We start from the raw sequence: 13,026 nt of genomic DNA, 5'->3' as shown, positions 1-13,026 counted from the left end.
AAAACTAACTCAAAACGGATCATAGGTTAAAGAACTAAAACTGTGAATTCTGAGGAGCAAACATAGGAGTAATTATTTCTGACCTAGGGCTAGGCATTTGTTTCTTAGATGTGAAACACAGAGATGCCAAAAGAAAAAAAATAAATAAACTTTTGTGCTATTAGTGATAACAGGAAAATAGACAGACATCTCACAGAATGGGAGAAAATTTTTGCAAGTCATATGTCTGATATGGGACCTATATCCAGACTATATAAGGAACTCTTAAAACTCAATAATAAAAAAAGATAAATAAACCAATAAAAATAGGCAAATGAGTTGAGTAGATATTTCTGCAAAGGAAATATACAGATGGCCAATAAACAACATGAAAAGATGCTCAGAAGCATTAGTCCTTAAGGGAAGTACAAACCAAAAGCACAATGAGATACTATTTCGCATCCAGTAGGATCGCTAAAATAAAAAAGATAGCAGGTGTTGATGAGGATGTAACAAAGATGTGGAGAAACTCATCATTGTACGTTGCTGGTGGGAATACAAAATGGTGTAGTCACTTTGAAAAACAGTTTGGCATTTCCTCAAAAAGTTAAATATAGAGTTATCATGTTACTGAGCAGTTCCACTCCTAGGTGTGTGTTCAAGAGAGTTGAAACATGTATCTATCTAAAAACATGTACGTGAATGTTCATAGCAGCAATATTCCTAATAGCCAAAAAGTGGAAAGAACCCAAATGTCCGTCAGTTGATGGGTGGATAAACAAAAATGGTGTATTCATAAATACAACGGACTATTATTTGGCCATTAAAAAGAATGGCATACTGATACATGCTACAGAATCTATGAACTTCGAAAAAATATTCTAAATGGCACAAGCCAGACACGAACACCACGTGTAGTATCATTCTATTATGTGAAATGTCCAGATAGGTAAATCTATAGAGGCAGAGTAGAGACAGAATGTAGATTAGTGGTTGCCAGGGGCTGTTGGGGGAGGGTGGCAAATGGAGAGCTGTTATCCAAAAAAAAAAAAAGATCAAATTGCAAAAGTCATTGTTGGCTGATGAGAGGTGGGCAATATAATCTCTAAGACCTTCAAAGGCAGCTTAGCTTCTGCTTTCCAGATGAATGAAGGTAAGAAATAGTGAACGATCAGTTACTTTGATATAGGCTTTTCTTCCCGTGCTTCCCCCCTAAATTTGCCTCCAAGAGCATCTTCAGCTGTATTACACAAGTGTCGATATGTTGTATTTTCACGCAGTAGGATTCAGGTGGTCAGCAATTAGTGGAGTGAGTGTACACAGGGAGTGAGGGCTCAGAGGAAACCCTCCAGGTCACAGGAAAGCCACAGAGGAAGGCTCAGCTTGGCAGGAACCTTCTGGGCTGCAGACGAGCCACCCTGATGCCTGCAGCAGGCATCCAGGGCAGGAGGACTTCAGGCTGCTGGTTTCTGTGGAGAGAGGGTTATGGGAGGATTATCGCCAGGCTAGGGTGAGCTTGCAAGGTCTTCAGGGGACCTGATGTTCTGGATGGGCAGCTGGGGCTGAGCTCCACCAGATGTCCTCCCATCCACGCCGCCGGCCCGCTGTGCAGCAGCCAGAAACAGCAGGAAACCTTCTTTCTCCTGCAGTTAATCCTTTCTCAGTATCCTCTGCTAAGAAACCTGCTGTGTTGCTCATGTAAAGGAGAGATATTTAAAAGAATGCTGTCTGTTGTCGCCGATCATATATTGAAGGGTGAATTTGGAGCTGAGAGGCGATAAATTGACCATTGGCTCATGCCCTTATTTCTTATGCTATAATTGTCACATATATTAATCCACATCTAAGACAATATTGTATATATAGTTTACTTGTATTTTGAAGAAATTAAGGGGAAAATAAACTTTTACATTTACCCAAATAGTTACCATTTTTGATGCCCTTCGTTTCTTCATGAAGATTCAAATTTTCCACTAGTATCATTTCTACTAAGCATAAAAATAATTTATCTTAGCATTTCTTATACTGTGGCTCTGTTGGTTACGTATTTTCTTACTTTTACTTTTTATCTGAAAATATCTATTTTACCTTTATTCTCGAAGGATTTTTTGCTGGATATAGAATACTAGGTTGACATTTCTTTTTTTTCCAGCAATTTAAAGATAATAATCTAGTCTTTTCAAACCACCCTAGTTTCTGATGGGAAGTCCACAGTTATTTGTTATTATGTGCCCTGTAAGGTGTCATTTTTCTCTGATTGCTCTCAACTTTGTCTCTTTATCCACAGTTTTAAGGGTTTGGCTCTGATATGCCTAGGCTTTATTTTTTCTTTTTATATTTATTGCTTGGGTTCAATGAGATTCTTTAATGTATGTCTTTGGCCAAATTCAGGGAGTTTTCAGCCATTATTTGTTCAAACATTTTCTGCCTTCTCTGACCCATTTCTCCTTCTGGATCCCAATTACGCTTGATAGACCTGTGTACATTGTCCCATGCACCCCTGAGATTCTGTTCACTCCTCAGGCTGCATAAATTCTACTGACCTGTATTCAAGTACATAGACTCTTTCCTCAGTCATCTTCATTCTGCTCCTGAGCTCATCTGCCTTGAGTTTTTATTTCACATGTTCTTGAATCTCTGCTTGGTTCTTTTTACTCTTTTCTCTTTCTCTACTGAACTTGTATCTTTGGGATCAGTGCTCACATTAAGCACAGTTCTGAAATTTGTCTTAAAATCTCTTCTTGTAAACCACACCACAGAATCAGGGTTGCTGCTGCTTCTGCCATGATCGAGGCAGCACAGAGATAGAAGTCACCAAAGCTGCCAGTCCCAGACCGATAGCACTTCTGTCATCATCAGGAATCTCCCGAATCAGGAACACTTCTGCCATCTGTTCCAGAATCCTGCTGCATCTTCTAGGAACCATATCATCATTCAAAAGGGATTCCCTGGGGCTTCCCTGCTGGCGCAGTGGTTGAGAATCTGCCTGCTAATGCAGGGGACACGGGTTCGAGCCCTGGTTTGGGAGGATCCCACATGCCGCGGAGCAACCAGGCCCGTGATCCACAACTACTGAACCTGCGTGTCTGGAGCCTGCGCTCCACAACAAGAGAGGCCGCGATAGTGAGAGGCCCACGCACCACGATGAAGAGCGGCCCCCGCTTGCCACAACTAGAGAAAGCCCTCACACAGAAACGAAGACCCAACACAGCAAAAAATTAATTAATTAATTAATTAATAAACTCCAACCCCCAACATCTTCTTTAAAAAAAAAAAGGGATGCCCTGCAACCTGCCTTTCAGCTCAAGTAATTCTGACTATGTCTTACATAAGATTGACTTATTACAAACATTTACATTATATCCAGAACCCTCCCTAAAAGAGAGTTTTAGCCTCTTTAGCACTGGAAGCATGCTTGAAGAATATTTGAGTGGTGATCCCAGTCTACCTGCTGTGGACTGCTCCTCTAGTTATTCAGTGTTCATATACTCCCTTTTTCCCATATTCAAACTTCCACCAAATCTCAGTAGCAACAGCAACGTGCTGTGAAAACATAATGCACCAGTGCTCTATAGAAACAAAAATCTATAGACCTCTTATCAAAAGGAAGGATTCAATCTCGATCTTTTCGTGTGATATAGTGTGATGTGATGATCATCCCTGTGCTAGTTCAGTCACAATTCTAGTTTGATACTTTGTAATTCATGGACTAAATTATAAAATAAACACACACATACCCACAAAGAAGGAATAAAGTAACCCATCATGGCCTTCGGTTCTGTAACTGGTTATAATTCCATAATTTGTATTGATTTTCTTCCTCCACTGCCAATTACATTCTCCCTTTGCTGTCAGCCAGAACCTCACTTAGTTGGCTTACCCAGAGTTTCATCCCTGAAGGATCTGACCTTTTGGTCATCTTGCCTCATGAAGTTGCTGTAGTATCCTATTTATTTCTGCCACTTGGACGTCTCAGAAATAGAGGGCAATCCCTGGCTTCCAGATGTAATCTTCCCTGCTGACATGGCATTGTAAATGCCTGTTTTCCTCCACCATAGAGGTCAATTGCACCAGCCAACACAGGAACTTCTTTTTTGCCATTGGTACAGTGGCATAAAGAAATCCGTGTAGCGAGGTGGAAATCTCAGCTTCCAGTTCACGAAGCCATTGTTCGGTCCTTTGATCGGAACCATTTTCACTTAGTTATGTAGACCTCTAAGACAAAATCCAACGCCACAAGGATGGGAATAACACTTTGCCAATAAATCATTAGATGTAATATTGGGAGTTCCCAGTCTGACTTTCATAGCTTGGCTCCTGAACCTGTATATTCTGGATGTGGGAGAAAGAGTATCGGATATCGGTCACTGGTTTAGAACATAAGTTTCCTATCACTCAACCTTATAAGAAATGGTATTCTAGTTGGAACTAACTGTTCAAGGAAAATTTACTTCTGTTTTCAGTTCCCGCTTGATCCCAATTTTGTATCTAGTACAACTACTTGATGATGGAGTACTGCTGTGTATACCTAACCTTAGGTAACACCCAGTTCAGATGAGCAGCTCTGGGCGTATAGTCACTTGGTGTCCCACTATCAGGCACTCATTCAGTCATTACTGGGGCCAAATCGCATGAGCAAGGAGTTTTTCTTTTTTCTATAAAGGGTAATATTATGAAAGAAAGTTATGACTTTCTTCCCAAACCCAAGTGCCCCCCACCCTTGTGATTGTCTCATTAGGGTCAGCTACAGGTGTACTGATTAGCTCCAGGAATATTGGCTCTTACTGTTCATAAGGTCCATGTGGCAGAGCCTGTTGTTCCCCAGCGTAGACCAGCTAGAGATCTTAATATGCTCCTCTGGGCCCTTCTCAAAGTTCACAGCCTTGTGGTTGCTCAATATATGCATCTGAGTAGAAAACCAAAGAAATATATGTTGCCTCAAATATCCAGAGACTCATCAAGCACTGTATCTGTTTATTAGTGATAGTAAGTACATCTAAAGCAACATGTTTTTCACTTTAGGGGTGTATTCCAACATGCCTAAGACCCAGAAACCGCCCAAGTGTATCAGGCACCTGAATTCTGGGGTTCCCTCTCTGGAATGCATGTGATTTACCGGGGCCCTCAAAACCCCTGCCATATCAGCATGATGTCATCAGCACAGTGCACTGGCACGGTATCCTGTGGAACGTTTCAATGTCCAGAATCCTACGAACTATTAAATAATGGCCCGGAGCCAGCAAGTTGACATAGCCTTAATAGGACAGGAAAAGTGCCCTGCTGTCTCCTAGGTGAATGCAACCCCCCAGATCAAGACCTGTCTAATATGCATCAGAGGCAGGGAGCTACATCTGGAACAGGAATTAGCACTGTGTAATTACAAACACCACCCGATGAATTTTGTGATAATTCACTGTTATTCTCCAAGATCCTTCAATGTCCTGAACAGGTCAGATAGGCAAATTTATTGGGCATGTGGTAGGAATTTCCACCCCTGAATATTTCAAGACTTCTATGCAGCACGGAGCTCTGTGAATCTTCCAGGTGGATATATAGATCCAAGCACATTTGGGAAGACGGAGTTTACAGCAATGACTCCCTAAACCAGTGGGTCACCAAGATAGCATCCCGCTGCTTCTACTAGGATTAAGAACCTGGAAACGCAGGAAGCCTCTGAAACAGCTGCAGGATAAGCCAGAACTGTGCCGCCTCTGCTACAGTCTGCACTAGCAAAACGCATGCCCTGAGCCCGCTTCTCTTCTTCCGTAATACACTGCTAAATCCGGTTCTCAAATGAGTGCTCTGATTGGCAGCACTCAAACCTCATCCAAAATCCTAACTGCAGAGGAATCTAGGGAAATTTATTTCTAGCTCCTCTGTCCCTGAAATGCAGAAAGATGTGCTAGAGTAGAAAATGATGGCATGGGTGTTGGCAGGTCCTTCCACGGTTTCCGCTGCAGTTGACGCATGCATAATGTGAGCCCAGGCCTCCATGTCAGCCTCTCTCAAAGTTCCACTGCATTTACAAAAGGGCAAGTGACAATTAAAATGTAAGGAAGAAGAGAGGCCATTTTATAATAATATTCACAGAATTTTAAATCACCTTAATGGCTCTATACTTAGTCTGCTCTCATTTGAACCTCAGTCATACTGGGGAGACAGTCACAGTTCATAGCTGTATTGTGGAAAATCTCTTTGTGGTGAAATTTCCTTCTCAGCAATGTCCTCTAAAAGGACCGTATTAACTCTAGACAAATGGATTTTATTTCTAGTATTAAACTTCTTAAGGGTCAGTGAATTACATGTATAACCTTCAATGCTTTTACATTATTATCCTACATTATAACATTTAACACTTATTGGGCACTTGCTAGGGGCTTGACCCTATGTTAATCAGTTTTGCTGTCTAACTTAATATGCACGACTCTATGTAGTGGGTGCTGTCCCAGACACTGTTTTGCAGATGTGTAAGCTGAGACATAAAAGGTTAAGTCAGTTGTTTTAGTACAAGTTAGTAAGCATGGAGTTGGGATTTGACTCAGGCGGTGTTGGGCTCCAGAGTCTAGCCTACCCATCACACTTTCATTTCATCCCCATTCTGTAAAGTCCCTTTCAGTTTATGGTGAAATTTTTCTTCTCTTTATGTTATCTCCTAAAGATTAAATATTGAGGAAAAAAGATAAATAAACAATTAAAGCATCAGTGAAATACTCAACCGAAGTTTTTTAGGACTTAGGTAAAAGTACTGTTTTTTCAGGTACAAAATAAAATGTTGTAAGACATGTGACATCTAATAAGTCATACTGGAGAGTTATAAAAGATGGGAGTCTTCGCTAATTACATTGTTAGGAAATAACAATGATAAATAACTATGATTTTCTATGATAATAAATTGATGTGGTTTTAGTTTTAAATTTGGTAAGTAGAGTTCAAAAATTATTAACAACTAGTTATGCATGTCCAGATTTATAATAGAAATTTCTTTTGAAGTCTATAATCCATTCACTTTCTTAGTGTCACTGATTAACTTTTAAAGTTAAAGTATACTATTAAAATGTTAGTTTGAGAAATATCTATATTAAGTATACATCGTAAAGGACACAGATGGCATTTCCTAGTTTCATATGGCATTAGTTATTTAAGCATTGTCATTTAAACATTTTACATATAAAAGCAGTGTCTCCTCAATCTGATTTTAAGCCCATAGAGAACAATGGCAAGGCAGATGCTGTTTCTGTGTTCTGAGATACTCCATGAAGCCTCCTTTGTCCCAGATATATTAAAGGAAAGATTTAATGAAATTCCAGATATGAGTTATATGCAACTTTATGTGAATTATAATCAAATGGCCTTTCTCCGACTAACTATAGGGGATATAGTTTATTGTCTCCCACAATCCTTTGAAATTTATTTAATGACGAAATCTTCTGCTGCCTCTAGATGAAAATTCAGAGTCCCACATTTCTTTCTCCTCACTCTAAAACATTGTGACTTTAGACTTTTTTTTTTTTTTTTCAATACGCGGGACTCTCACTGTTGTGGCCTCTCCCGTTGCGGAGCACAGGCTCCGGACGCGCAGGCTCAGCGGCCATGGCTCACGGGCCCAGCCGCTCCGCGGCATGTGGGATCTTCCCGGACCGGGGCACGAACCCATGTCCCCTGCATCGGCAGGCGGACTCTCAACCACTGCACCACCAGGGAAGCCCCATGACTTTAGACTTTTGACTAGTGGAGAATAAACACCCACACCCACACCCACACCTGTCCCTCTGCAACGTGGAGGTGGGACTCCCCTCAAAAACGTCTTCAAACTTTTTCCTCTTACCCTGTTTATCCACCTCTGCCTCTGTATCTCCGTATCTATTGGGTGGGCCAAAAGGTTCGTTTGATTTTTTTCCGTTAGATGGCTTTAGTAGCACTTAGTTGTCTTTAACTTCATTCGAAACAATGTTGTTAAGACTGTATGTGACAGCTGTCATATCAGCGTGCTTTAAAAAAAACAAAGACATCAAAATTGGTGAATTTTTGTGTATCCATTTAAATATTGAAGATGGAAGAATAAAAAGCAACAGTTCGGCATATTATGCGTTATTATTTCAAGAAAGGTAAAAATGCAACAGAAACACACAAAAAGATTTGTGCAGTGTGTGGAGAAGGTGCTGTGACTGATTGAACGTGTCTAAAGTGGTTTGTGAAGTTTCTTGCTGGAGATTTCTTGCTGGATGCTGCTCCACGGTCGGGTAGACCATTTGAAGTTGATAGCGATCAAATCGAAACAATAATTGAGACGTTATACCACACGGGAGATAGCTGACATACTCAAGTCCGACTTATCCAAATCAAGCGTGAAAATCATTTGCACAAGCTTGGTTATGTGAATCGCTTTGATGTTTGGGTTCCACATAAGTTATGTGAACAAAACCTTCTTGACCATATTTCCCATGCGATTCTCTACTGAAATGTAATGAAAACGTTCCATTTTAAAAACAAATTGTGACGGGCAATGAAAAGTGGATACTGTACAACTGTGTGGCACAGAAGAGATTGTGGGGCAAGTGAAATGAATCACTACCAACTATACCAAAGGCAGGTCTTCATCCAGAGAAGGTGATGCTGTGTATATAGTGGGATTGGAAGGGAGTCCTCTGTTATGAGCTCCTTCCAGAAAACCAAACAATTAATTAATTCCAACAAGTATTGCTCCCAGTTAGACCAACTGAAAGCTGCACTCAATGACAAGTGTCCAGAATTAGTCAACAGAAAACGTATGATCTTCTATCAAGATAACGCAAGACTACACGTTTCTTTGATGACCAGGCAAAAATTGTTACAGCTTGGCTGGGAAGTTCTGATTCATCCACCGTATTCACCAGACATCGCACCTTCAGATTTCCATTGATTTAGGTCTTTACAAAATTCTCTTAATGGAAAAAAATTTCCATTCCCTGGAAGACTGTAAAAGGTACCTGGAACAGTTCTTTGCTCAAAAAGATTAAAAGTTTTGGATAGATGGAATTATGAAGTTGCCTGAAAAATGGCAGAAGGTAGTGGAGCAAAAGGGTGAATATGTTGTTCAATGAAGTTCTTGGCGAAAAGGAAAGCTGTGTCTTTTATTTTTACTTAAAAAAACGAAGGCATTTTTTGGCCCACCCAATATATTTAGTGGGTAAGGGCTTGAGAGTCTTGTTTTATCATCTTGTTGTTTATTTTTTGTGGTACGCGGGCCTTTCACTGTCGTGGCCTCTCCCGTTGCGGAGCCCAGGCTCCGGACGCGCAGGCTCAGTGGCCATGGCTCACGGGCACAGCCGCTCCGTGGCATGTGGGATCTTCCCGGACTGGGGCACGAACCCATGTCCCCTGCATCGGCAGGCGGACTCTCAACCACTGCGCCACCAGGGAAGCCCTGTTTTATCATCTTGATTCATTCTGTATGTACTCTATCTAAATGATAATGATCTTTTGGTTCTTCAGCTAAAACTTCCATTTTAGCACCTTGTCACACATTTCAAAATATTAACTGCTATAAAATTTCATTACTTCTATTATGATAATCTGTCTGTTTCACAGTTTTGCTTGAGACTGACCCAGAATTATGTTGACACTTTTTGTACTCCCTGCAGCATGGAGCTCAATAGTAAATTTTAGAAAGTGCCCATTAAATATATTTTGAGCTAACTTGATAGAAAATAGAAATCTACTCATTTTGATCTTTAGTTTCAGGTGCAGCATTATGTCTCTCAGAGTCTGGTAACCCTGGGAAGTTGCAGCTTGTTGAGAAAATCTATAATATCTCTGCTTCTGTCAGAAGTAAACAGCTTCGCTGATGATCTGGGCGCCATCAATCAGGTACATATAACTTGACACTGTAACTTTCATTTATAGTTAATGCAGCTGTAGACTTTTCTTTCCCTTTCTCCTCCCCTCTCTTTTTGCCAGGCTGATATTTTAGTCGTTACCTTATTTCTAACGTACATGAATACTGTTGCTGCCTGCTGAAATTACAGAAAGGTATTTTCAGAAAATAGTTTTCAAAATAATGCCATTTTATCGTCCTTACTGGTATATATGTGCCACAGGTGTCACTAGTGATGGCAAAGGAATGGCCTTAAACCTCTCCAAGAAGGCAGTGTGTTCCTAAAGCAAAGCAGTGAGAGAAAAGTGAACAGGAGAGGATGATAAATGGAGAACAGCCTCTGACCAGTGGTTCTTATTCCTAATTGCTCATGACACTCATGTGGCTAACTGTAAATATTCTGTTGCCAAGCCATATGCCAGTCCAATTAAACGGAGGTCTGTGGGGTTAAGACGCAGGTATTGGTACTGTTAAAGTTCTCCAGGTGATTCCAGTGTGCAACCAAGGTTGAAAACAATGCTCTTTTATCTGTGCAAACTCTTATGTCACTGCTGACAAATGTGTCTAAGAAACAGAAGTCATTCCCGTGTTCTAATGTTGACAGTGGCATATTACGTGTTCACTTTCTCAGCTCACTTAATATTATTCTTTCTGTGGTTAGAATTAAACACAAATAAAGGAAACCAGAGACAGAAATGTTTTGGTAAAGAGAAAAAATAAGAGAAATATATATTTATATAATATTAAATGCTTTTAACCAAGTTCTTATATCTAAGTTCTCTATATTTAATAACATATTCCAAAATATTATATAATCTACTTGAATTCAATCAGTGTCATGGTAAATCATCTAGTCAGCAGTTTTTCAAGTGACTGTTAAATGGTGAACCCTTGTAAGAGCTCTGTAGATGTATTTTTTTTTTTTAATTAATTAATTAATTTATTTATCTTTGGCTGTGTTGGGTCTTCGTTTCTGTGTGAGGGCTTTCTCTAGTTGCGGTGAGCGGGGGCCACTCTTCATCGCGGTGCGCGGGCCTCTCACTGTCGCGGCCTCTCTCGTTGCGGAGCACGGGCTCCAGATGCGCAGGCTCAGTAGTTGTGGCTCACGGGCCTAGTTGCTCCGCGGCATGTGGGATCTTCCCAGACCAGGGCTCAAACCCGTGTCCCCTGCATCGGCAGGCGGACTCTCAACCACTGCACCACCAGGGAAGCCCCTGTAGATGTATTTTTAAAAGGTAGTTGTTACTGATCTCAAGGAGCTAAAAATCCATTTGAGAAAGAAATAAGGCACATTTACTAGTGGAAAAAAAAACAGTGAAGTGTTAAAATGCATGGTGCCGTTTGTAGGAGCTCCAAGATCAAGGAAGTGATCAAGGTAGGTTGCAAGTCCCTGAAAAGATTTCATGAAAAAGGAACAGCTTGAAAAATGGATTTGAATTGAAAAGGAGTGAATACATAATGTTGAGGCGCTGGGTGTTAGTTTTAAAAAGTGTGCTCAGAATTCTGAGGAAACAAGGTAAGGTCATGGCATTAAAAATAGGAAGCAATATGGGAAATTAGTTTGATGGAATCAGATTTGTGTGGAAAATAACAAAACACAGAAAAGAAAATTTTATTTACATATGCTCACTTAATTTTTACCAAAATACATGAAGTAGTTATATTATTTACCTAGTTTATAGATAAAGAAGTCAAGCCTTAGAGCAGTCAAGCAACTTGACCAAGGTTGCAGAAAGAACATATGCTAAGAGCCATAATTCAGACCCAGGCATTCTGATTGTTAAGCCACTTTAGAATAAGAGTAACAATAACACAACAACAAGAACTAGTTTTTGGCGGGTAATATGTGTTATGCTTTACCCGAATTGTCCCATTCAATCCTTTTAGTAACCCTTCAAGATACTAGTATCCTTGTTTAAAGACAAGGAAACTGTTCATCAGCATTCTTAACAATGGATAACAGAATTCACTCCAGCCAATTTAAGCAGAAAAGGATACATGAATATCTATGGAATAGTTGAAGAAGAGACTAGGCCGTACTTTCACGAATGACCTCCGCAGCTACCCAGCTGAATAGGAATAGGCTCCGAAGGAATTGCTGCCTTTGCTGTCATGACCAGGAAGCTGCCTGCTGACTCAAGGAGCTACTACTACAGACACAGCGTCCATAAAACAGTCCTGCTACAAGGTGCAACAGCCAGATATATGCCCTGTGTTGTCCAGTCTCACTGTGTGATTCAGTTTCAACTAATTCAGTTTTTGTGAGTGCGTTTATTTCTAAGCCAACAACATATTCAGAACCCTAGCATCAAGGAAGTACAGAAAATGTAGTTTTATGCTTTTTCAGCTTCTTTACTCTAAAAGGATGATAGAATGACTAATGATGTAGTCAGTCCAAGGTGTCTATCACATGTAAGGCTCAGAAATTCAGTAACATGGTGGTAAGAGATGGCGTCAGAATAGGAGGGAATACAGGGCAAAGGGTGTGAATGCAGGGAAGCCATTTATTCGGGACTCTCAATGTAATAAGTCTTCCACAAGCAGGAGTAGAAATAACCACTTGTATATAAGAAGTGTTATCCAAAGGAGTCAAGAAAAGATTTAATGTGAAGGAGAGAGAAGAATCAGTGCAAAAATTAATATTATAAAACTAAGAGATAGGAAAAATATCACTAAGAAGAATTAGGTAAATGGGAAGCAGTGCTTCTTTGTGAGCAGAAAAAATTGAGTTTGTATATATTGAATATGAGGAAACATTGAAGTAATCTAAATATAGGCAGATGGAAATATGAAATTAAAACTTGAGGGAAAGGAGGGGACATACACAAAAATTAGGGGAATATCACTATATGGCAATCATGAAATCATAGTCAGAAAGAGAACAGGGACTCAGGGAAAAGTACTGTGGAATGGGAGAGGCAGATGTACAAACAAGAAAAGAAGACAAGCTTTATTGTAATATTAGATGTTAGCTGACTATTATAAATGTCAGGCTTAAATGATTTAATTTTTCATCAGATATAAACAGTAATATATATTATATGTAATATGGATTATGCAAAAAAATCTAATAAATATTGAAGTCATATTTTTTGACTTTCCAGTTTTCTTTATGTCTCTTAGACGTAGTCTTATTGTTGGACATACAGGTCATTGCTGTATACATTTTGACCTCTGATATAAAACTTAACATT

At 39.9% G+C, this 13,026-nt stretch overlaps 1 protein-coding gene across 1 annotated transcript in view; it reads left to right on the top strand.

Annotated features, from left to right (window-relative positions):
* Window positions 1–13,026, top strand: part of MEI4 (meiotic double-stranded break formation protein 4) — a 203,414-nt gene that overhangs the window by 116,202 nt on the left and 74,186 nt on the right. Inside the window, exon 3 of the mRNA XM_032650884.1 lies at window positions 9,694–9,825. Coding sequence (XP_032506775.1) covers window positions 9,694–9,825 — 132 coding nt within the window. The remainder of the gene's footprint in view (window positions 1–9,693; window positions 9,826–13,026) is intronic.

This window comes from Phocoena sinus, chromosome 12 (assembly GCF_008692025.1).
Source record: "Phocoena sinus isolate mPhoSin1 chromosome 12, mPhoSin1.pri, whole genome shotgun sequence".
In the NCBI taxonomy this organism is placed as follows: domain Eukaryota; kingdom Metazoa; phylum Chordata; class Mammalia; order Artiodactyla; family Phocoenidae; genus Phocoena; species Phocoena sinus.
Note: the sequence above shows the minus strand (reverse complement) of the source record. Positions and strands in the feature narration are given on the sequence as shown.